Here is a 24,283-nt window from a genome sequence, read left to right as displayed (position 1 = left end):
CAAACACCACACCACTGATGTATTGAAGGACCGCGACTTGCTTGTTATTCGCTCTACCACTGATTTAGCCTATTGGAGCTCATTTCATTTGCATGGTGATAGACATAATGGAGTAGCATGGAAGGATCAGTCCTATACAGTACCTGCAGAAACACTTCAATTACACTCCCAGCGGTCCAAATGTCCCGCTGCTCAGCCCGCATCAGTTTCAAGTTTCTTGGTAAATACAAACTCGAATACTTATGGTAATTTCCCGCAGCTTAGTTTTTTACTCTGCCCCTAAGAACGTTCTCTTTGTGGCCTAATTAAACAAATCAGCTCCCCGTCAGAAAATATCAGATGAGTTGTCGACTGTGATTGCTCTTTTTGTCTTCTTCTTCTTCGCTCTCTCTCTCCCCTACCGAAGTACAGCCTAGAGCTCCGTCGATCTAGAACACGCAGGATGCACGTCTCCCCTCTTGAGTAGTGTCTCTGTCTCAGTCACTCCGATCTGAGCTGCTCTGTTCTGTGTTTGAAACCAGCATGTGTAATCCTGTCAAGCTCCAATCCAGGGCAATCTTTGTCCTTTACGCTGCCTAATGTCTGGTTGAATATACATAAAACAATCACCGTACCCAGCAGAAAACCTATAGGGGGAGAAGAGGAAACATCATTCAACTTGAACACACAGAAGGGATGAATACCTAAGAAGCCAGCGAGTCAGGGTATTTCGAGGGCACGACGAACCCTCGCGTCACCTCTGAATTCAATTCGGTTCATTTATACCCCAAACAGAAGCACAACTGCTGATCAAATCAAATGTTATTCGTCATATGGTTTGTAAACAACAGGTGTGGACTAACAGTGACACTGACTCACTGACTCACGGGCCCTTCCCAACAACGCAGAGAGAAAGAGAATAGAGAAATGATAGAAAAGTAAAACGCGTAATAACAGACACACAATGAGTAATGTGGCAACTGCTGATGTGACGACTGAAGTCAAAAGGACTTAGTAAGTGCATTCGATTGATGTATAGTTGATGTTTAGTTGTTGCACTGTTTGTCCATCAGGTCGTTTGTATGGGGCGATGAGCGACCAGCAGCCCTACACGTTGTCAAGTGCCTTCCCCCTGGTCAGCCACCCAGCCTTCGGCCTGTACACCACCAGCTCAGGACGCCCAGAGTTTGGAGGCCTGGGGTCGTTGGGGTCCCTGGGTTCTCTGGGGTCCTTGGGGATGTCTGCTGCCCTGGCCGCACACCCCCAGCTGGGGGCTCTGACAGGTAAGAGGAGGGGCCCGGGTGTGGCGCCTGGACAGATGTAACATGATTGGGTCCAGGAGATTTACTTGACCTGAAGAGCAGATGAATGAAACAGCATGACTAATCAGTATTTACGGGTGTGCTAACTTCTAATACTCTTTAGGCGATTGTAATTGATATACCGTACTGAAGTTAGTGGATGAGACAGAATGACACTGACATGTCGATGTCCTCCTCCTTGTCCTCTCTCTTCATCAGAATGGTGGCGAGCAGCAGAGGCCCACAGTAGGGGGGCAGCAGCCTTCCTCCCTCCGTTCCTGGGCCTCCCTACAATGTTCACCCCCCACATCCAGCAGAACCACAGCCCCCTGCAAGCCCCCTCCAGGAACCCCAGCAAAAACGGACAGATCCCCAAAGGTACAGCTACGCCCATCCTTCTTACCTTGAACCCTTCCAAGTGCTTCATTCTGACCTATACAGATAATAACAACTTAGAACAAAGGTGATAATGCGACACTTCCTGTGCTCATCAGGGGGAAATATGTATTGTATTGTACCTGTATATTGGCACAGAGTGTGAAGGAGCTTCTCACACCTGTTCAAAAGCAGCAAATGATTTTACCGCCAGGAAATAAAAGGTACCCTTAAGAGGGTGAGGTATTTAAAGCGCAACGTTTTTTACCCCTCTGGCAATTGCGAGAGATGTGAATGAATTAATCATTCCTGTAAGCAGGTGGTGGAAACTGTTCACAGGGATTAAGTGAGAGGCTCCCTAGTCTCGGCAGTCTCCGGCTCCGTGATGAGATTTCTCCCGTCGAGAACCCTATAATGACTTCCAGTCTCAGTTAATGGCGTATGTGTAGGCTTTTATTTTCTTCTACTCTCTGTCTTTCTCACACACTCTCTCTCTCTCTCTCTCTTGCTCTCTGTCTCTCTGTCTCTCTCTCGCTGTCTCTCTCTCTCTCTCTCTCTCTCTCTCTCTCTCTGTCTCTGTCTCTCTGTCTTTCTCACACACTCTCTCTCTTGCTCTCTGTCTCTCTGTCTCTCTCTCGCTGTCTCTCTCTCTCTCTCTCTCTCTCTCTGTCTCTCTGTCTTTCTCACACACTCTCTCTCTTGCTCTCTGTCTTTCTCTCTCTGTCTCTCTCTGTCTCTCTCTGTCTCTGTCTCTCTTTCTCACACACTCTCTCTTGCTCTCTCTCTCTCTGTCTGTGTCTCTGTCTCTGTCTCTCTCTCTCTCTCTGTCTCTCTCTCTCTGTCTCTCTGTCTTTCTCACACACTCTCTCTCTTGCTCTCTGTCTCTCTCTCTATGTCTCTCTCTCTCTGTCTCTCTCTCTGTCTCTGTCTTTCTCACACACTCTCTCTCTTGCTCTCTCTCTCTCTCTCTCTCTTGCTCTCTGTCTCTCTCTCTCTCTGTCTCTGTCTCTCTCTCTTTCTCTCTGTACCCTTTCTCTCTTTTTCAATCTATCTTTGATGCTATCTTTTAATTGATCTTTTATTATGTAAACCACTCATGTTGTGCTCACACCATGTTCAGCATGCCTAAATGAGATATGCATACATCTATATTTTCACAAGGCTTTTTATTCTGTTTCTGCATTCAGAAGATCTCCTGATATTTCTTTAGCGTTTTTACTCGAAATGTCTCGTTGCTCAGATGAGATTGAGATGCTGTGTAACGGTGTGCTGTGCCTCTTTCTCTGCGATTTCAGGGGTGAACGGGGCAGTGAACGGAAGTGGGGTCTCCTCCCCAACCATGCAGGGGTCTTACTCCATGAACGCGTCCCCATCTCTGGGTGCCTCCCAGTCTGTTAAGGGCCCCAAGGCCAGGGGCCCCAGGAGCAGCCCTCACAGCCAGAGCCACACAGCAGAGCTACAGCTGGAGAAAGTACCCCACAAACCTAAAGACCAGGTCAGCTCAATGATGTAGTGGCTCTAGATTACTGATGACAACGTCACGAAAGTGATGCGCGCACATCGATGTGGGCGGAAGCCGCGTTGTTATGATTCTGAACGCTCAGATAGCTAGCAACAATGACAAGAAGCTGCCATGTCGTAGGTGGCTCGTTTCAGCTCGTTGTATCTTGTTATTGATCCCATGTCTTGTTTTGCTGGATTTCATGTTAATGCTAATATGGCAAAAAATGCTATAGTGGTCATTATACAATTGTATTTCTGTTTTCAATAAACACTTGGAGATGAAATATAGTTGACATGTTGTCAACAGTCTAAGGCAACAGCTTTGCACACGTCGGTTGTGTTGGTAAAAGCCAACCTGTCTATATCTATATCTATCTATAGTAAAGCCTGAATTATTTGACTCGGGGTCTATTTTGAACGTTTTAAGTTTTCCATTTCCAGTTTAGAAACAAAAATCTAAATGTACACTGGGTGCTTTATTGATTGACGGCCTTTCTGCCTTCATGCAGAAGCCCAGTAAAAAGCCAGCAGAGGTCGCCGGGGTCAGTGACAGCGAATCAGGCTCCTCCTCGGACAGCTCCAGCGACGGAGTCATCAGCAGCGACCTGGAGGACCTCGGAGGGGAAGAGGACGACGACGATGATGATGACGACGATGATGAAGACGAGGAAGAGGATGGAAAGTGTGAGGTGTGGAACTCTGAGAAGGAGAAGGCGAGGCGGGCGAAGAAGAAAATGAAGGTACAGTGATAGTGAGTAGTACTGGTAGTGAGTAGTACTGGTAGTGAGTAGTACTGGTAGTGAGTAGTACTGGTAGTGTGTAGCTACTTATGTCTGTGATGTGCTCCAGGGTGAGCTAACAGTGGGCTTCCTCTCCTCCCCTCCCTCCCCAGATCGGGACACTAAGCCTGGGCATGAAGGAGGCCCGAGACAAGAGGAACAGCCTGCCCCACAGCCTACCCTCCGACCCCCCCACCCTGGTCCCCTCACAGCACTGCCCCTCTCCTCCTACCCTGTCCCAGAGCTCCCCCCTGTCCCTCCAGACCTCCCGGCCCAGGGAGGAGGGTCTCCAGCAGCACCTCAGTGTCATCCAGTCCACGGGCCTAGCAGCCAGCTCCATGCCCCTGGCTCTCCTCACCCAACCCCGCAGGGAAACCTCCCCATCACCCCTGTCTGCCTCTACAATCCCCCTCATCACCTCCCCCAAAGGACGCACCACATCCTCCCCCAAGCCGCCCAAGCTCCTGCCCTCCTCGCCGCAGAACCTGCCCCTGTCCCTCTGCACCTCCCTGTCCCGCTCGGTACCCCTGTCCTCCTCGCCTCAATCCTTCCCTCTCCTCACGTCGCCCATAGCCAACTCCCAGCAGACCAAGCCTCTGAAGACACCTGGCAGTGGGAAGGCCAGTAAGAGGAAGCTGCTGGAGGAATCACTCTCTCAAATCAACGAATTCAGGCTCAAACAGGTTGGTCCAGTGTCCTCTCTGCCCAGCCACTAGCAAGGAATATGGTGTCAAGTATGACTTGCCTAGTTAAAAAAAGGTTCAATCAAATAAATACAAATAAAAAATCCCTTTATTCACACAGTAGCTCTTTTTCCCCATGGTCAAATAATACCACGGATTGGTTACTGGCTAGCTTAGCTTTTCACCTCATTTGAATAATCTAAAAGCGGTCGAACATGAAACCGTTTCTCCTTTCACAGTTAGAAGGTTGTCGGTATTCATGGTAACAGACTGTAGATGAGCTGCAGTAAGAGGGCTGCTTCCAGCCAGAGGGAGAGTCAGAGAGGGAAGTGGCAGTCCTGTCTGAGTCGTTTGATTGGGTGTCCCGCGGTGCTGCTCAGCCTGTAAACCAAAAGGTCAACCAAAAGGTCAATGCTTTTGGCCTCATTACCTCAGCAAAGCAGACGGCACATATAGCTACTCCATGTATTTAATACTGTTTTACTGTCCATTTAACACATTCACAACTAGATAGAACATGTACATATTTATCACCTTCTGTGGTGCATTGTGGACCTCTCGCATGTAGTCGAAACGGTCATTGAAATAGTAGTTAATTGATTAAGCTAATTCCTATTGCTCCGGTCCGCTAGAAGTGGAAATCTGGTCTTCTCCCCTGTTCTATTTTACCGGTGGAGAGGTTATATTTTAACCAAAGGCCTCTCCCTAGTGGTTCAGGAACTGCTACTGTATTACGCGGTCTGTGAAATGGATTTGTTTCACTTGATATCACATCTAGTTGAATGTACATGTCGAAGCCCTAACCTGTGTTTGCTGAAACACGGTGCAACGCCAAACGTGACGGTCGTTCTATAAAATCTGCCGTTATGCTGTTTAGAGTAAAAACCCAGATGCATGACGCTAACACTTTTCACAGACTCATAACTGTAGTAATTTAAGTGAGATACGGGAACTGGAAGCCGCTTCTCGGCGGTTTTACTCTTTACTTAGTACAATGGCTGTGGTTATGGCCATGTTATATGCCATTGTCTCCAGGCTTCTGTCCTCGGCACAGTGAGACAGAGTGAGCCAGGCATTGTGCTTCATCACCAGCTTGAATAATCGACGTAGATGCAAATTGACAGCTGGCACAATTATGCTGTTTTCTCTTTTCTTTTCCCTTGTTTTATCCCCCTCCCTCCTTCCCTCCCGCCCTCCCTCCGTTCCAGTCTTTACTCTCGCAAGGCCAGATGTTCCCGGCGGCGCAGCCCAAGAAGCAGCAGGGTCACAGAACCTCTCGGAAGGCTGCTGGGGTGACGTCATCCTCCTTGCCGCCCCCCAAGCTGTCCTCCTCGGAGAGTCCGGGTGGCGGTGGCAGAAGCACCAAGTTGCCCCCTGCTCTCCTCCCCCCTCCCTCCCAGAACAACCACTCCAACCTCTTCCTGTCCAGCGCTCTCCTGGGCCTGGCTGCCCACCCCAACGGAGTCATCCAAAGCACCACCGCTCAGGACGCACCGCTGGCCCTTATCACCAAGCCCCGCAAGGACTCCAACAAGGACCTCTCTGGGGCAGGGGCGTCCCTCTCGCTGCCCGTCAACCTCAGCACCGGCGGAAGGGCCCACTTGGCCTCCTCACAGGGCCCCCCGGCGAGGCCCGCTACCTCACCCTCACCGGCCACGGCCCGGGGCCCCAGGAAGATCAAGGCCCCTAAGCTCCAGGCCCCTAACCTCCAGGTTCAGGCCCATGCTCTGGCCCCCATGGCAGCCTGGAAGGGCCTCTCTCAGAGTCACCTAGTGCAGTCTCTGGTGGACCTGTTCAGAGGGGCTGAGGCCGGCCTCCCAGGTCTCCCCGGTCTCCCTAGCAGCAAGGACTCGGATGACTCTGTTGAGGATGACGACGACGACGACGATGATGATGATCTGGATGATTTGGAGGATGATGAGGAGGACTCGGATGACAGCTTGTCAGGTTAGATACCTACCGTTCTTACCGTCCTAATGGAAGGCACATGCAATATTTGTAGTGTACAGTATTTTTGGTGTTACGGTGATGTAGAATAGTGAACACTATTCAACCATTGCTGAGTCTCCCAGTGATTACCCCGCTCTTTCTGGTACCCTCCTCTCAGATTCTGACAGTAACTCGGAAAGCGACGCAGACGTCTCCGGTGGCAAACTGAAGGACCCGAAGCTGAAGCTGCCATCTTCAGGCTCCGCCTCCAAGAGGGAGAAGACACCACTCAAGCTAACCAAAGGCCACGCCTCCTTACTGAGCAACTCAACCAATCACACAGCCACCAGCTGCTCCCCGCTCAACCTGCAGGTCATCAAGACGCCCAACATCGTCACCAGCTCCAGTGCCTTGGCCTATCACAGCTCTCCTTCCTCCTCCTACTCCCTGGCCATGCCCCCAGGTAACCGCAGGCAACACGCCTTAAACGCCTGGTACATTGTCAAAGCCGCTCAAGTTTTAAATTGCCCGATCACTGCAAATCTAGCATCAGATTACCTTAACCCCTATCCTAACCTTAACCATTAGGGGGATGACAAAATATCTGACCCAGTACCAGTTGATATGGCCAACTTCTTTACCTACTCTGCCAAAGCTACTCATACAGCTCAAGCACAAAACCAGTCAGTAAAACCACCTCGCTGTACCTTTTAACTGTTGAGGACACGTAACCACACTGGAATAGCTAAGCTCACCATTATATGCTATCATCTTCAGATGGTTGTGGGGAGAAAACAGGGAGAGGAAAAGGAGGCTCTATTTTTAGTTAGCCGGGCGGTTGGCTGGCCTAACAGGCCTGGGTTCCTGTAGGTGCATGTCCTTGGGCTTAACAGGCCTAACAACTTGTTTGGCACTTCTGCCATGCCCAAGCTTTCTTTCTTTCCCTTCTCCTCTCCTCCCTCTCTCTCTCAGCACTGGGAGATTTACCCAGCTTAGGAAAGGAAAGAACACACACAGAGATTCCGATCTTCCTAAGCACGTTTCAATTCAACATGCTTCACTGCCCATCAAATTCACGTAGGAATGTCAGTGATTTTTCAGGACATATTTTGAGTCATTTCTGAAGTTGCTCTCAGAGCACGGAGTTTCTCAATACTCTACCTGGTTAAGTAAAGGGAACGCAGAAACAATAAGGCACTCTCATGGCCACAGCTGGTGGGTTAGAGACACAGTGGTCACGCTCGGGGCAGCGCTCCAGTCAATAGGAGAAGGCACACCTTTGATCTGAAAGGCCTGCATAGTGGAGTGAGACCCAGCAGCCCCGTTTGTCTCACACAACGAAACACTGCTCATATTCAGTACTGGGATGTTGTGGCTATGGTTGGGTGTTTAGGGTTATGGAGAGAAGGCTGTGTCTGTGTATTGTTCAGTCTGACTAATGGGTTCTCTCTCTCTCTCTCTCTCTCTCTCTCTCTCTCTCTCGCTCTCCCTCTCTCCCTCTAACTCTCTCTCTCCCTCTAACTCTCCCTCTCTCTCTCTCTCTCTCTCTCTCTCTCTCTCTCTCTCTCTCTAACTCTCCCTCTCTCTCTCACTCTAACTCTCTCTCTCTCTCTCTCCCTCTCTCTCTCACTCTAACTCTCTCTCTCTCTCCCTCTAACTCCCTCTCTCTCTCTCTCCCTCTAACTCTCTCTCCCTCTCTCTCTCTCTCTCTCTCTCTCTAACTCTCCCTCTCTCTCTCACTCTAACTCTCTCTCTCTCTCTCTCCCTCTAACTCTCCCTCTCTCTCGCTCTCTCTCTCTCTCTCTCTCTCTATCTCTCTCTCTCTCTCTCCAGGTGCAGGGAAAAGAAAGAGGGTGATGGATGAGCAGGAGTTGAGGATACCTCTGGAGTTGGGGTAGGTCGAATGGAGACGTGAATTGATAGGCTCTCTCTAGCAATGGCAAAGCCTCGGGCATTCGGTCACTCACCCCCAGTTTCCTTCCGTCCACGTGTTTTCCAGCTGGCAGAGAGAAACGCGGATCAAGAGCGTGTCTGGGAAGATGCAAGGCGACGTGGCGTACTACGCGCCATGCGGGAAGAAGTTGAGGCAGTACCCAGATGTGATGAAGGTAACAGTAACGCTACCCCTCAGACTAGCCTTACGCTAGCAACTAGCCTCACCCTCACGCTAGTGCTCACTTAGCATCAATGCCAACTGTGACCATAACATGACCTAAACATCCTTTTAGTTAATTTCCCCAATCCCTTCCTCTGCCTACTAAAAGCTGACCTGTCGTTAGAGCATTCTGATTCTCACTGTGCTTTTGCTCAATTTCCCCCCTAATTCTTTTGATGCTTAGTAGTAGAATCGTCCGTTTTTAGCTTCAATGTCACACTTTTACATACTTTCACATTGGATATCCCTTGTCTCACCAAACGTCATTATTTTCTCTTCTGTAGTATCTATCCAGAAATGGAATAAGTGGCATCACACGCGATAATTTTAGCTTCAGTGCAAAGATAATGGTTGGTGACTTCTATGAAGCCAGAGAAGGACCCCAGGTGATGTCTTTTCATCTATCTATTGCCCGTCTCATTTTTTTATTTCCTCATTTCATGTACAGTATAAACTGTATAGTGACTTAAGCAGTTCAGGGACATTGATAGAAATCAGCTATAGACTCCAGTAGTGCTACCCCCTAGCCCCCTTTGTCTAGGGAGTCATGTAATATTCAGTTGACATGACTTCTTCAGGTGACCAGTCATATACTGTACAGTAGGATAGTTTAACTAGCTGAATGTCGAATGGAATGTGTTGTAGTGGTGTTCATATCACAGGTAGAAATTGGACCATTATCCGGTTCTTAGCTTTGTAGTCCAGTAAAACCACTATGCATTGCATATTTTGATCTTTGATCTGCCCTCTTTTCTGTCATGAGTGATCGATCCAAAGAGTCAAACCTAGAGTAACAGTAGAGTAATCAAAGCAACCGAAGTATGTTGAAGCCGTTTATTACCCACACGACACTAACAGCCCCTCTACCCTGTCGTTTCGCTCCCGTCCTACCCGCAGGGTCTGCAGTGGAGCCTGCTGAAGGACGAGGACGTCATCCCTCATATCCTGGCCATGGAGGGCCGGCGGGGACGGCCCCCCAACTCAGAGCGCCAGCGCGTGGCCGAGGGGGGAAAGGGCTCCCGGAGGAGGAAGGGCCGGCCGTCCAACGTGGGAGAGGTTCTGGGGTTGGGGGCAGAGGTGCCTAGCCCCAGCGAGGCCAAACTCTTACGCAAACTGGAGGCCCAAGGTGAGGAGAAGAAGATGAAAAAAAGAGATCTCTGTTTTGAAGTCTGTGAATGATACCTACCAAACATGTGTGGTCACACAGTAACGTTCCATCACCTCTCTCTGCAGAGATAGCCAGGCAGGCGGCCCAGATGAAGATGATGAGGAAGCTGGAGAAGCAGGCCATGGCCAGGGCAGCCAAAGAGGCCAGGAAGCAACAAGGTACACTACATCTGAGTGTATACACCATTCCCCACTGTCCTCTTGTAGAGATGTGCAGTACCACTGCTGCAAACCATTTCTTAACACCTAAGCCCCTAAAGTCTCTCTTTCAGCCATCATGGCGGCCGAGGAAAGGAGGAAGCAGAAGGAGCAAATGAAGATCATCAAGCAGCAGGTAGGGCATTCTTTACGTGGCACCACTTCCTGTCAAACCGTCTCCAGCCTTGACTATGGAGGGTGTCCTTGTTTTACCACTGCACCACCGTTTGGTTTGCACAGTGTATTGATCCACCTACCTCTGTGTTTCTCCAGGAGAAGATCAAGCGTATTCAGCAGATCAGGTTGGAGAAGGAGATGAGGGCACAGCAGATTCTGGAGGTACTACAGTCAAGTGACCCAATACCAAACATATCCTCTGAATTAGCAGAACGTCACTCCTCAAATGCATCCCAGAGCCTCAGTCTACTCTGTCCATAGTATTTTAATCTTACCCAAGCCTATTACTGAATAATACCGCAGTGTTGGAAGGAGTAATGTCTCAGGCATAATTCCACATGGAACTAATGCTAAATTGGTCTTGGTTGACGGCTGTTGAATATTAAAATCGCTGTCTCTGCTAGCTGTCTCAGAGTCAGACCATATTTAAATGAGACAGAAATCATTTTTTTTCTATTTTATCAGACAACAGCAACAGTTTAGCATAAGTGGGTAGGAAAAAAAACATCTTTCCCTTGCATACACAATTACACTGTAGGAGCTCAAGTATTTTAGCAGGCCTAAATCAAATTTGAGTTGACACGGTTGGCAAGCCACTCTTAACAGGTTTTTTTTGCTGTTTGCAATTACATATTTAAATGATACATGATTCACTCTCTGTGTTCTACACATTTGACTGGCACGTGAGGCATGCGTTTCATTTTCGGTTACAGGGAAAATATCATATTTTGAGTGCTCGGTGCGAACCTGCGGAGTGGCTTGTGTCTGTCAGTCTGTCTGTCCAGATGTCTGGCAGTGAAATGACGTTTGACCCGATTTGCATTCGCAGGCTAAACGGAGAAAGAAAGAAGAGGTTGCGAATGCCAAAATTATGGAGGCAGAGAAACGAATAAAGGTGAGAGTTTGTGTTACACACAGCATCTCAATGTAAACCAAAATGTAAATGTTTTTTTTCCAGATGAGATGTGTCTGACAATGAGATTAGGCATGAGCTGTGGCTCCTCTGTAAAATGGTCTGAAATCCCATCAGCCCTAGTGATTTTCATGATGGTGGCTGCATGAAAGTGTATTGATTTTCTCCCCTCATCTTTTCTGTCTTCCCCTGAAGGAGAAAGAAATGCGAAGACAGCACGCAGTCATTTTGAAGCACCAGGTACGCAGCGTTTTTTAGCAGCACGCCTTTTCTCTACTGACATGATTGAAATGATACTAAATACACTTCAGCTAGATCAGTGTTTACAGGGTGTGTGTGTGTGTGTATCAAGGTTGTGTGTAACTAGATATTTTATTAAACCCTTTACTGTTTCTCTTTGGTCAGTTTCCATTCTATTGGGTTATTTCTGAACTTTGGGTATTTTTCTGCTAAACAATCTGTTTTTTTTTTGCTGTCATTTCTGTTCCATAATACTTTGCCAACTCTCTCTGCCAGGAGTTGGAGAGGCATAGACTAGATATGGTATGGGTATGTTTATTTTTGTACATCTAACACCGCATTGTGTTTCCTGGTTGTGATATGGTTGTCATAGCAATGCATTAAGTATAGCACTGGCTGCAATCATACTACATTATTCTGCATGGCTTTTCAGCAAAACAAACAAACACACACACACACACAAACAAACACAACAGTGTGTCGCCTCCATCTGCTCTGAGACACCTGACCTCGCTCCTCGGGCGGTGGTTCCGGTAGCTCCCCCCCGCACTCCTCAGAATGCTTTGCAAAAGGCCGGCCATGCCCTGCCATGCTCACTCTTACTGTCTGAAAGTACGCTCCTCTCGATGAGTCATCCATCACATCCATCGTCTAGCTGTTGTTTTTGAGTGGCTGTGAGTGCTTGAGTTTTCCAGTTCCAGACATTGAGCTTGTGTCCGTCTCCGTCCACAAAGAGCTGCCCTTTAACCTTTAACCTGTTACGTCCCATTGAGTCTCTGAGGTTGCGTCTGAAATGGCATAGTGCACTACTTCATAGTGCACTACTTTGGTCAAAAGTAGTGCACGACATAGGGAAGAGTTTGCCATTTGGAATGCTGCCTGAGTCGTTCTGCTGCTCTTGTTCTGTATCTGTATCTGTACCTGCCTGTCTTCTGACTGGCTGTCTATTGCTGTACCTGCCTGTCCTCTCCAGCAGCTTGACTGGCTGGCTGGCTGTCTATTGCTTGTTGAGCGTGTCTGTTGCACATGATTAGAGCCAGGAGTTTTTCCTAACAATATAAACCTGAGCAGGAGAAGCTCCTGGCCCTACATGCTGTATGCAGCTGGCTCCAGAGGATTTGTTTCATTGACTTCTGTTTATCACATCACTGAGTTCCCTTTCAGACAGACAGTCACTGTCCTCGCTTTGCCTTGATCAAATCCTATTTGTTTACAATTAAACATTTGGAGACAATCTATCCTCAACCAGGGAAGTCTCCTTGTAAGACCTTCACTCGATACCCCCCCCCCCCATAGGTTTAGGCTATTTTCAATCTGGAACGGCTATCAGCTAAACAGATGGATGATACACAGAGCAATGTTTGTTTTCATCCCACTGGCTTGTGGCTATGATGACTCTGTCATTTTGCGTTTGTTCCATCAGCTTTTTACCTAGAGGCATCATAGCTTGACCCTAACTTCTCTTTTTTTGACCCCGTCATCGCCATCTACCGCATTCTCCCTCTGATGCTTTCTGGTTGTCGTCATTCGTACCGTTGTCTTCTTAACCTCAGCTTCAACTGTACGTGTTGCTGTATGTGAAAACCTCGCCATGATGGAGGTGAATGGGGATTTTCCTCCTTCTGTCCACCTCTCTGACTTCACCTGTGGAGGTTCCACCTTCTCCGGTGTGTAACGTGTGTGTGTTTTCTCTGCTCTGCTAGGAGAGGGAGAGGAGACGGCAACACGGGATGCTCATGAAGGCGGTGGAGGCTCGCAAGAAAGCAGAGGTACGTGACACACACACACAACACACACACACGCCAGAAGGTCCCACTCCTCCTGAACCCATCCAATCCCTCTCTCCTCCCTCTACTTTTCATTTCTTCAATACACTAACTGAGTCAAAAGAATGGCCCTCGAGCTCTTTTTCTTTGAGAGCGCAGGCAGGGGCGCCGGGCTGAGTTCTAAAACTACTCAGCAGACTCGGCTTGACATTCTTGTCTGTTTTACCTCCACTGGCGTGAGCCCATTAACTCTCCCCTCCTCTCTCCTTCTCTGGGGCCCTCAGGAGCGCGAGCGCTTGCGGCAGGAAAAGAGGGATGAGAAACGCCTGAACAAGGAGCGGAAATTGGAACTGAGGAGGCTGGAACTGGAGATTGCCAGGGAGCTGAAGAAGCCAAATGAAGACATGTGTCTGGCCGATCATAAGGTAATAAATGACCCATCTTGCCCATGATTCAGTCCTGCGTGATGTCTGAAGGGTGACATCATTAAAGGGACCTGGCTTTCCAGATTCTAGGTGGCCCGTTTAATGTAGTTACATCTCTTTTACATTATATATATTTGAACTGACAAGTTAATGTTGTCTAGGTTTGGGTTATGGGTGGTTAAGTGCATTGTATCATCACAATGGGTTTGTATGTACAGTATATCTGTTATCTATCATATGTGAAACCTGAGTACTGGACACGGTTTGTGCTGTACACTGCCATCAAGTGGCTGAAGAGAGTAATGCATAAGGAGGGACGAGATAATAGCCCACCACATGTTTACTAATGAAAACCTAAAAAAAGGTGCCATTCAGAGCCATGTGATTCAGTCATTGGCATAGAAAATTTAGTCATTGGCATAGCAATATGTTAGTCACACTACTCCCCATATACTGCAGTCCACATAGGGCACAATAGAAGTCCCAGGGTGTCATTTGAGAAGTATCCTAAACATCCCTCCCTCTCTCCTTACCTTTCATTCCAGCCTCTTCCAGAGTTTTCCAGAATCCCTGGCCTGATCTTGCCGGGGGGTGCGGTGTCTGACTGCCTGATGCTGATGCAGTTCCTACGCGGCTTTGGGAAGGTGCTGGGCTTCGATGTGGGGGTGGACGTACCCACCCTGGGCATGCTGCAGGAGGGCCTGCTCAACGTGGGAGACAGCATGGGACACGTCCAGGACCTGCTGGTCAGACTGCTCTCCCTGGCTGTGTGTGACCCTGGACTGCCCCCTGGACATAAGGTGAGATACTGTACATGTACAGGAACATACCAAGCAGGCTCTCACATAGGTGGAATAAAAACCTACACACCTTGGTCCGCTTTTCCCAGACACAGGTTAAGCCTAGTCTTAGACTAAGAAACTAAGAAGCACTTTCTATGGAGAATCTCCACTGAACATGCTTTTTAGTCTAGGACTTCATCTGTGTCTGGGAAACCAGCCCATTGTCTATGAGTCAACACTCCCCTGGAAAGTGTAGATGTAACAACTCTATCACGACCCAACCCTCCTGACACCCCCTTCCAGACCAAGACCATGTTGTCTTTTCCTCTATCTTCCATGACTCACCCATCCTGTCTCTCTCCTCTCCCCCCAGACCAAGACCATGCTGGGGGACCATCTGACCAACGTGGGCATCAACCGGGACAATGTGTCGGAGGTGCTGCAGATGTACATGGGGGCCCATTGCGGGCAGACTGACCTGGCTGAGCTGGCCCTCAGCCTGAAGACCAAGGCCTTCCAGGCTCACACCCCCGCCCAGAAGGCCTCCATACTAGGCTTCCTGGCCAATGAGCTGGCCTGCAGCAAGAGTGTCGTCAGGTAGGAGTAAAGAACAGGAGACGCCTAACATTGAAATAGATAAGGCTGCAGCAAGAGTGCCGTCGTCAGGAGAGAAGAAAGAACAATTGAAACGAAACAATTAAAGGTCAGGTTCTATCTGCAGCAAAAGCATTGACAGGTAGGAGGAGTGATGCTGACCTGCCAGCGTTGTACATCACACAGGCCTCAGACCAGTGGAGCTGCAAGGGAATAGATTATTGGGCGTAAGGAGATCAAACATGGATTCTTGTGTTTTTACTGGCTTTACTGACAGGACATGCAGACAACATTTCACAAGCATGAGAGAACATCCTGGTAGATCAGGCATCGTCGTCCCATCCTGTCTCATTAGGTGGAGCCAGTGTGAAAGGTTTAGTGTACAGGAGGCTTGCATACTGTTGTGAGCCTACTGCCTTTTAGCTCCTTACAAATAATGACGTTCAGTTGACTTCACTCAGCTGCTAATGCTCTCGTGTTTTATTAATGCTGTGTAAGACTCTGGATAGATCAGCTAATCTGGAGTGGGATTCAATTTTGATAGAGAGAGAAGCCAATACATAAATTATTCACTAGAATGGAGGGATACTAGTGCTGCAGGCTATTCACTGTACAGAGAGAGAGAGAAAATTGTACTGTTTGTGTTAACTAGAGGTAACTGGCAAAATAAAGGAAACCCCAACAAAAAGTGTCTTAATAGGGTGTTGGGCCGAACCAGAACCGCTTCAATGCACCTTGGTATAGATTCTACAAGTGTCTGGAACTCTATTGGAGGGATCTGACCATTCTTCCACTTGAAATTCCATCATTTGGTGTTTTGTTGATGGTGGTGGAAAACGCTGTCTCAGGCGCTGCTCCAGAATCTCCCATAAGTGTTCAATTAGGTTGAGATCTGGTGACTGGGACGGCCATGGCGTGTGGTTTACATTGTTTTCTTGCTCATCAAACCATTCAGTGACCACTTGTGCCCTGTGGATGGGGACATCGTCATCCTATGGGGACATAGCCATGGTAGCCAAAATAATGGCATGCCCAGCATTTTCATACATAATCCTAAGCATGATAGGATGTTAATTGCTGAATTAGCACAGGAACCACACCTGTGTGGAAGCACCTGCTTTCAATAAATCAAATCAAATCAAGGTTCTCCCAATCTTTCAATATACTTTGTGTCCCTCATTTAGTCACTGTTTCCATAGTTACCTGTACCTGTGAGCTGACATATACTGTATCTTACTCTGTTTCTACAGTGAGATCGACAAGAACCTTGATCACATGACCAACATGAGGAAGGACAAGTGGCTGATCGAGGGCAAACTCAAAAAGTAAGTGGTGTGTGTGTGTGTGTGTGTGTGTGTGTGTGTGTGTGTGTGTGTGTGTGTGTGTGTGTGTGTGTGTGTGTGTGCTTCTGAAAGCTCACCTGTGTGTTTCTCTCTCTCCAGGTTGAGGACCATCCATGCCAAACGGACCGGGAAGAGAGATGCCAGCACGGGAGGGGAGGAGGCCCAGCCCCTGGGTACGCCCTCCTCTGGCCTCAAACGCAAGAGAAAAGCCGGAGCAGAAAGCGACGACGACGATGATGAAGACGAAGACAGCGACGACCTGGCCGATGAAGATGACGAGGAAGAGGAGGAGGAGATGAAGAAGGGGAAGAAAGTGGAAACGTGTGACGAGGACGATGGGGACCAATCAACTAGTGTGGAGGAGCTGGAGAAACAGATAGAGAAGCTAGCCAAGGTAAGTCCTTCCTTCCGGAGATCTGAGAGTTCCATCTCCATGGACGAACAATACTAAATAGTTAGATATTATTGATTCATTGATTTAGTTATAACTCAGGTCATGGCGTTCTTGCTTGGTTTCACAGCAACAGCACCAGGTGAGGAGGAAGTTGTTTGAGGCGTCCCACTCCCTGCGCTCCATGATGTACGGCCAGGACCGGTACCGCCGGCGCTACTGGGTTTTGCCCCACTGCGGAGGGGTCTTCATCGAGGCCATGGAGAGCGGTGAAGCTGCGGGGGAGCTGGAGAACGAGAGGGAGAGGAGGAGGGTGGCAGCAGGGGAGGTGCACATCAAGGAGGAGCCGCAGGAGGAGGAGGTGCAGAAGAAGAAACCTGGGGGCGTCGGCGGGGAGGAGAGGAGTGTCTACACCCCCGTGGGGTCAGAGGAAGGGAAGGAGGAGAAAAAAGGTTCTCCCAATCTTTTCCTCTTGCAGTCAGCCTCTCTCTCCAAACTGACCACGCTCCTCCACGTCGCTAAGGAAGTTGCCAAGGCAACCCGCGAAGCTGAGGCAGACCCCCATCCCAAATACAACGGCAGCCCCACTCCACTCTCTGTTACCACGACAACAATAACAACACCACCATCCTATCCCGCCCACAACGCCTCTCTACCCGCCTTACCTACAAGCCCCTGTGCGTCGACGGCACCCAATCTGCCATGCGAGGAGGCCAAACCCGGCTACCCCTCCTCCACCACGTCTCCCTCCTCGTTCTCCTCCCTCCTGAGCCCCCCACCCCAGCTTTTCAGCCCTATGAAGACCTCCACCCTAATCCCTAACCCTCCACAGCTCCAGTACCTCCCCAGTGACCAGCTCCTCAGGGTCCTGACAGAGAGGAGCGGTCACTGGTTCACCCTGCTCCCCCGCTCCCCCTGTGACGACACCTCCCTCACCACCTCTCCCTCCCCAGGGCCCGGCCCTCTCCAGTCCTCCCCGCTGCCCTCCTCCAGCCTCACGCGGCCCAGGTCTCCCCCGGCTTCCCCCGCCTTGCCTCTCACCCCCTCGGCAGCGTCGGCCTCAGCCAGCCCCCACCATCCAGCTGGCTTCATCAACTACCCTCTGTCAGTCCTGCAGGTGAGTACGCTGCCAGGACAGACCCCTTGTCCTAATGATTTATACTGGTAGTAGAATCTGATCATGGAAAATCCTATGAATAAATGTAACATCAGAAGAATGTAGGTTCTGTTTGAAGCTATAGCCCTAAGTGTAGTGATACACGTGAGTTTTTCTAATCTTGATATTGAAGTGTCTGTGTATGTATCTCCCCCCTCTAGGGTAAGGCTGGCGGGTCATTGCTGGGTCTCTCAGCGTTCTGCGGTGGCTGGCCCAGTGGAATGCTGAGCCCCAGCCAGCTGCCCTTCTGCAACAGCCCCCTGCCAGGCCACTCAGGCCTCAGCTCCGTGGAGGGCAGTGCCAACGCACCGCCCAGCGTCTCCAGCAAGAGCGAGTCGCCTGTTCCTTCAGGCGAGAAGCTCTCATCCACGGTGCCCTCTCCCGCCATGATGGAGGTGCCCAAGCACTCGGATCACCCCACACCACGGCCCATCCCCGAGGGTGAGCGTGTGTGTGCGAGAGCGTGTGTGGGATGAGTCATTTATTTATTCAGTGAACCTTTATTAATTCACTGAGTCATAAGAATGAATCATTTATTTTGTTCCACTGGGTGGAAGAAAGGAATCTCTTGAGGAGAGAGAACAGCACTGGAGTGTGTTCTGTATCAGAATACTGTAGATCTATTTCAAGGGGGCATTATATTGTCTTAAGTTATTTTTCTGAAAAATGTCTATATGTTTATTTATGTGTGTGTGTGTGTTGTGTTGTGTGTGTGTGTGTGTGTTGTGTTTGTGTGTGTGTGTGTGTGTGTGTGTGTGTGTGTGTGTGTGTGTGTGTGTGTGTGTGTGTGTGTGTGTGTGTGTGTGTGTGTGTGTGTGTGTGCTCAGAGATGCTGTCAGGCTGGTGGCGGGTGTCAGACATTGAGGAGCTGCGCTCCCTGGTGGAGTCCCTCCACAGCCGGGGAGTCAGAGAGAAGGTCCTGCACCGACAGGTGCACAAATACATGGAGCTCATCCCACAGGTCTGCACCAAGCACCGAGACGGTGAGTACTAATTCCGACACGAACACAGGCGGTAGGTCACTCAGTTGGTTGGCTGGTAGGTCCCTCACTTACCCAATCTTTAGCAATCCGCATAGCCTTTACAGAGTAGATTTTAGCCAACAGATCCCGATGAATAAAGTAGCTTTGATTTTGTGTCAGTGAAACTGCGCACACTCCGACTGGCAAGCCCAGACTTTCACAAAGACTTTTGCGTTGGAGTCTGATTGAGCACTGTGTTATGACAGCACCGAGTAGTTCTACCCCTACTGAGCACACTCCAAGCACCTGCGCTTCACAATGAGTTGACATTTGGTACATGACGCATGACTGACTGCTCAATATGAGTCTGACATCAAAGCCAGATTTGTTAACGTTCACATGGTTTCTGATTGAACAGCTCTTTGTGTCTGGATATTGAATTCTTAATCTCTGTGTGTGTGTGTGTGTGTTGTGTGTGTGTGTGTGTGTGTGTGGTGTGTGTGTGTGTGTGTGCGTGTGTGGTAAGAGTGTGTGTGGTAAGAGTGTGTGTGGTTTTGTTATTGCGTTGAGGAGGGAGTATCGAGCGACAAAAGCAAGGCCGTGGGTGTGGGGTCTGATGTGCGACTAATATGTATGCGGCGTCTATGGAGTGTATGACTGGTCTCTAATGCCGTCCCGCCTCCCCAATCTGCAGCGGCCATGATAGAGCTGTGTGAGCTGGAGGAGAGCCAGGTGAGTGTGGAGTCAGTGCGGGGGTGGTGTGTGGAGGAGCAGGCCATGGAGATGGACATCGCTGTGCTGCAGCAGGTGGAGGAGCTGGAGAGGAAGGTCACCACCGCCAGCCTGCAGGTGAAGGTAAACAACAACAACGACATCAACAAATGAGAAGCTTCCTTTTATTATAGCTCTCATCCTTATCCATTGGAGAAAATATAGGCCTCTGTTTGAAAGTAGTGAATAGTAGCGGGGGCCACTCGCTAACCTTTTCAAGTCTAAATGTTAACCAAGATCTAGTGACAGTGGCCAGGGAATAGGTTGTTATTTAAGACCGTAGGAGTTTGAACCTAAAGACTGCATTACCCAACATTCTCTGCGCAGGGCTGGATGTACCCCGAGCCCCAATCAGAGAGGGAAGACCTGGTCTACCACGAGCACAAGCCCCTCCCCAAACACCAACCAGCGGCGGCCGGCGCAGGCGACAAAGACCAACCGGAGGACAAGGCGGACCACAAGGCGGGCGGCGTGGTGCGTCACGCGGACAACCCTCTGGACATAGCGGTGACGCGGCTGGCGGACCTGGAGAGGAACATCGAGAGAAGGTACCTGAGGAGCCCCTTAGGTACCACCATTCAGATCAGGCTGGATAATGTGGGGGCTACCGGTACCGTCACTGTCCCAGCTCCCTCCAGTAGTGCTGACAGGGAAGGGTAGGTCATCCACTCAACATTCAACACTTCTGTGTGCTTTTTCTGTGTCATTTTTCAAAAACACATCTACCTATGCTGTCCTCTTTTTGCTTTTGCTTCTTTCTTATTGTGTATTTTGTGGTCGTCTCCTGGTTTGGGGTTGACTCACAGTGTGGTGAATGTTTTTTCCCGTTGACTTTTTCTGGACCTCTGCATGGTGTTATGCGTCAGTAATCATCCACCTCGCTCCCCCCCACCATTATTTTCCCTCCTCTCCCGGCATCTGCATAGGTGTCACTCCTCCCTGGCAGTGTGTGTATCTGTACCCATATATCCCTGCTGCCTGCCTGCCTGCCCCCCCACTCACTCTCATGCCTGTGTCTGTCTACACAGCCACAGTTTCAGCTAGTTGTGGTGACAGTGGCTGTGTGTCTGTGTATGGGCAAGTGTTTGTGTTGGAAAGCGAATGATTGAGCGTGTGTACCTGCCTGCATGCGTCCGTGTTCCGACTTTCCGTTTCCTGTTTGTATGCGTCCATCCCTCTGACATCTGCGTTGCCTTCCACAGGGGCGAGGAGGAGGTGGCCCATGGGATGAAGGTGTGGAGGAAGGCCCTGGGCGACGTCCGCAGTGCCGCCCAGCTGGCCATGTGTCTCCAGCAGCTCCAGAAGTCCATCGCCTGGGAGAGGTCCATCATGAAAGTGGTAAAAGCTCAACGACTGTAGCTGGCTGGCATGGAATTTCAATATTTTAGGGAAGTGAATACTGTGTGTCATTGGAGAGCATTTGAATCCCAAGGCCATTTCAAGTCCCTTAGGGAATGGATTCCAATGTAAATCTTGGTAAATGTTGATTCGTAATCCATCCCTTGGGTTTGAGGTGACACTGTGTTGCCTGCTTTCAGTACTGTCAGATCTGCAGGAAGGGTGACAACGAGGACCTGCTCCTGCTGTGTGACGGCTGTGACAAAGGCTGCCACACGTACTGTCACAAACCCAAGATCACCACCATCCCCGAGGGGGACTGGTACTGCCCCGCCTGCATATCCAAGGTGACCCAAACTGTCCAGGCCACTATTCAACATGTACATATCCTACCTTACTGTAGAAGTGTGTCAGCCATGCATATCAGGCATGTACATTATTTCAAAGTACATCACGTAACTGTCACTTTCATATCATATATTATTTCAAAGTAGGTCATTCAACAACACTGTGTACACGATATGCTAAGTGCCATTGCTTTGTAAGTACATCTGCATGAATCTTTGTCCTCCTCCCCTCTCCCCTCAGGCGAGCGGCCCGTCTCCCAAGAACAAGAAGCCGCCGAGCAAACCGGTGGCGGGTGGAGGCGGGAAGAAACCCGCCGAGGCCAAGCGGAACGGGAAGCAGGCCGGCAACAGTAACGGTAATGTGGAGGTGTCAGAGGACGACTCGGCGAGCGCCAGCGGCACCCCGAAGAAAGGAGGAGGAGCGAAAGAGCCCCCCAGCAGGAAGAGAAAAGGAGAGGAGAGCCCCGCCCTGTCCCAGGCCCCGCCCACACCCCAGTCACCCAGTCAGGAGAGCCCTGTGGTGTGTGTGAAGAGAGCCAAGACAGCCAGAGACAACAACAGAGACCTTGGTTTGTGCAGGTACTGTACTACACCATAAACCTTTGAGTCGTTTTCTAAGCACAAGTATCAGCACTTTAATCAGTGAGTTGCTGATGGAAATGTAGATGCGAGTTGTAAATGTATTTGCCTGGGGCATTGCGTTCAGCCTCTTTAAATAATTGAAGGTTCCAATGTACTGTTAACATTCCCTTTGTGACGTGTGTGCGTGTGTTCTCTTCTGCAGGGTGCTCCTGGCTGAGTTGGAGCGTCACCAGGATGCCTGGCCCTTCCTCAACCCCGTCAACACCAAGGGGATCCCTGGCTACAGGAAGGTCATCAAGAAGCCCATGGACTTCGCCACCATCAGAGAGAAGCTCGTCAGCAGCCAGTGAGTTCACTATTAATATGACACTGTTACTATCCACTCCCTAGTAGTCACACTATGACTAACCCAGAGTTTTTTTGCTGATCTAGTCACGTAACCAGGAAAAGATAACATAACAATTGAGTGTTTTACTCATTTACTCCAAATGATCTGTTCCTCTCGTTTCAGGTATCAGAATCTGGAGACTTTCATTATTGACGTCAACCTGGTTTTTGATAACTGTGAAAAGTTTAATGAAGACAATTCAGACATCGGGCGAGCGGGACACAACATGAGGAAGTTCTTTGATAAGAGATGGACAGAGCTTCTCAATCAAATAAACTAATCCATCAATTTGGGTGTTGTTTTACCGATCATCATCACTGTCTCGAACCAGACCTCAAGTAAAGTTCTATTTGACATTTCATAGCAGAGGCACCACGTTTTGGGAACGACAAGATGATGATGCTGGTCCGTCTGTACTTTGGGACGAACCCGGGGCAGTTAAAGTGAAATGTCAACAGACAGACTTGTAACGCTAGTGTTGCTACAGTACAACAGGGATCCAAACACCCAAAGAGTCCCACACAATGTCAACCGGGTGTCTTAGTGCAATACCATTTCCTGTTCAAGATCATTGCACTGAATCCTCATCCTGCTCAACCACCCAAGATGCATCTGCGGTAGAATACTTTCCACTACTTGTAAATAGACGTTTTATTTTTATTTAATCGTATTATAGTGAATGTATTTAATTTTTTAATAATTATTTATGAATCAATAAATAAAATAAAAAAAAGGTCCACATCATTTTCTATGAAAAGGAAGAATCAGCTCAACTGCTTTGAATCGAAAGGAATGTCTATCTTTGTGTTTGACTTTTATTAGATTTTTTTCCCAAATATGAAACAAAGCCAAGAAAAAAAATTGCTGTTTACACTGTTCTATGCTTTTGGGCACCAGAGGACTGTAATCATTACGTTAAAACTGTACAACTGCATTTAATTACAAAAATTGCAGAAAAACAGTCAGACAATGGTGATACATGTGTATATACTGTTTATTAATGTCAATATTCAAGTCTTGTTTGGAACGAATTGTTTAAAATATCAGATATTGTTTATGCCTTAGAATGATTGTAGCATTCTATTCTATTTTAGTGAAAGTGATTAAAAAAACCATTATAAATATTGTTTGTACAATATATACATATCCTCTGCAAACACTGTGGTATCCTTAATCTTGGTAGTGCCTACCCTTCCAACAGGGGCGTAGGGGATATAATTTTTTTGGTTTTTCCATTTTTATGATGACATTATTTTTATATAATTTAAATCCAACATGGCCTCCAAAGTCTGACAGTGACACAGTAATCATTCCTCTCCATACAGAAAGAGAAAAACAAACGACGTTTAAGTATTTTTTGGGTCTTTTTTTCCATGAAACATTTCCCCATATCTGCCTTGCCACAGTACAGAGGACGTAAGGCCATTTGTAACCACTGTGTTTGAATCTTGCTGTGTGTCGTGGCCTAATGGAGGCAGCTAGAGTTTTTTGTACCCAAGTCAGAGTACTTGAAGTTACTTTATTTAAGATATTGTGGAAAAAAAGTATCATTCTTTTTGTAGGAGCTTTATTTTTCACTAGTGTGTGGCACGGACCTATTAAAGTATGTTTTTCAACCTAGTTTCACTCTGGGTGTGTTATTTTCCCTCTTCTACCTAGCCTGTGTCATGAGTCATGCAATTTTAATTTGGATGATGTGAGTGGGGAAGAGAATACCATTTTAGCTTTGCAATGCTTTTGGGTAGCACATGAATGTAGTACCTATTCAATTTAGGGCCTATTTTGGATGTTTTTCGACCTAGTTTCCCGCTGGATGTGTTATTTTCCCTCTTCTACCTACCCTGTGTCATGAGTCATGCCATTTTAATTTGGATGATTTGAGTGGGGAGGAGAATACCTTTGTAGTTTTGCTATGCTTTTGGGTTGCACATTAATGTAGTACCTATTCAATTTAGGGCCTATTTTGGCCCCTCAAATCACCTACTTCTACTAGCCCTTTTGTTCACACAAATATAAAATAATTTGATACATCTAGCCTA

General features: G+C 48.5%; 1 protein-coding gene across 15 annotated transcripts in view; it reads left to right on the top strand.

Moving 5' to 3' along the window:
• Positions 1 to 23,864, top strand: part of LOC110527478 (bromodomain adjacent to zinc finger domain protein 2B) — a 69,220-nt gene extending 45,356 nt beyond the window's left edge. For 3 of the 15 annotated variants that reach the window (XM_036982895.1, XM_036982894.1, XM_036982892.1), the window contains exons 4-36: positions 1,053 to 1,262; positions 1,500 to 1,658; positions 2,951 to 3,150; positions 3,668 to 3,898; positions 4,051 to 4,620; positions 5,829 to 6,567; positions 6,728 to 7,012; positions 8,383 to 8,443; positions 8,549 to 8,657; positions 8,989 to 9,090; positions 9,602 to 9,830; positions 9,938 to 10,030; positions 10,132 to 10,205; positions 10,343 to 10,408; positions 11,076 to 11,141; positions 11,355 to 11,399; positions 11,676 to 11,708; positions 13,103 to 13,168; positions 13,450 to 13,590; positions 14,136 to 14,390; positions 14,746 to 14,969; positions 16,217 to 16,291; positions 16,409 to 16,703; positions 16,831 to 17,817; positions 18,018 to 18,297; positions 18,684 to 18,839; positions 19,513 to 19,673; positions 19,917 to 20,245; positions 20,792 to 20,927; positions 21,128 to 21,274; positions 21,516 to 21,853; positions 22,059 to 22,202; positions 22,368 to 23,864. In XM_036982895.1, the coding sequence (XP_036838790.1) occupies positions 1,053 to 1,262; positions 1,500 to 1,658; positions 2,951 to 3,150; positions 3,668 to 3,898; positions 4,051 to 4,620; positions 5,829 to 6,567; positions 6,728 to 7,012; positions 8,383 to 8,443; positions 8,549 to 8,657; positions 8,989 to 9,090; positions 9,602 to 9,830; positions 9,938 to 10,030; positions 10,132 to 10,205; positions 10,343 to 10,408; positions 11,076 to 11,141; positions 11,355 to 11,399; positions 11,676 to 11,708; positions 13,103 to 13,168; positions 13,450 to 13,590; positions 14,136 to 14,390; positions 14,746 to 14,969; positions 16,217 to 16,291; positions 16,409 to 16,703; positions 16,831 to 17,817; positions 18,018 to 18,297; positions 18,684 to 18,839; positions 19,513 to 19,673; positions 19,917 to 20,245; positions 20,792 to 20,927; positions 21,128 to 21,274; positions 21,516 to 21,853; positions 22,059 to 22,202; positions 22,368 to 22,524 (7,163 nt within the window). In that variant the 3' untranslated portion in view covers positions 22,525 to 23,864. The remainder of the gene's footprint in view (positions 1 to 1,052; positions 1,263 to 1,499; positions 1,659 to 2,950; positions 3,151 to 3,667; positions 3,899 to 4,050; positions 4,621 to 5,828; positions 6,568 to 6,727; positions 7,013 to 8,382; positions 8,444 to 8,548; positions 8,658 to 8,988; positions 9,091 to 9,601; positions 9,831 to 9,937; positions 10,031 to 10,131; positions 10,206 to 10,342; positions 10,409 to 11,075; positions 11,142 to 11,354; positions 11,400 to 11,675; positions 11,709 to 13,102; positions 13,169 to 13,449; positions 13,591 to 14,135; positions 14,391 to 14,745; positions 14,970 to 16,216; positions 16,292 to 16,408; positions 16,704 to 16,830; positions 17,818 to 18,017; positions 18,298 to 18,683; positions 18,840 to 19,512; positions 19,674 to 19,916; positions 20,246 to 20,791; positions 20,928 to 21,127; positions 21,275 to 21,515; positions 21,854 to 22,058; positions 22,203 to 22,367) is intronic. The other 12 variants (XM_036982902.1, XM_036982897.1, XM_036982896.1 and 9 more) reach the window with 12 other exon arrangements.
• The last annotated feature ends 419 nt before the right edge of the window (positions 23,865 to 24,283 follow it).

This window comes from Oncorhynchus mykiss, chromosome 7 (assembly GCF_013265735.2).
Source record: "Oncorhynchus mykiss isolate Arlee chromosome 7, USDA_OmykA_1.1, whole genome shotgun sequence".
In the NCBI taxonomy this organism is placed as follows: domain Eukaryota; kingdom Metazoa; phylum Chordata; class Actinopteri; order Salmoniformes; family Salmonidae; genus Oncorhynchus; species Oncorhynchus mykiss.
This window is presented reverse-complemented; position numbering and strand designations above follow the sequence as displayed.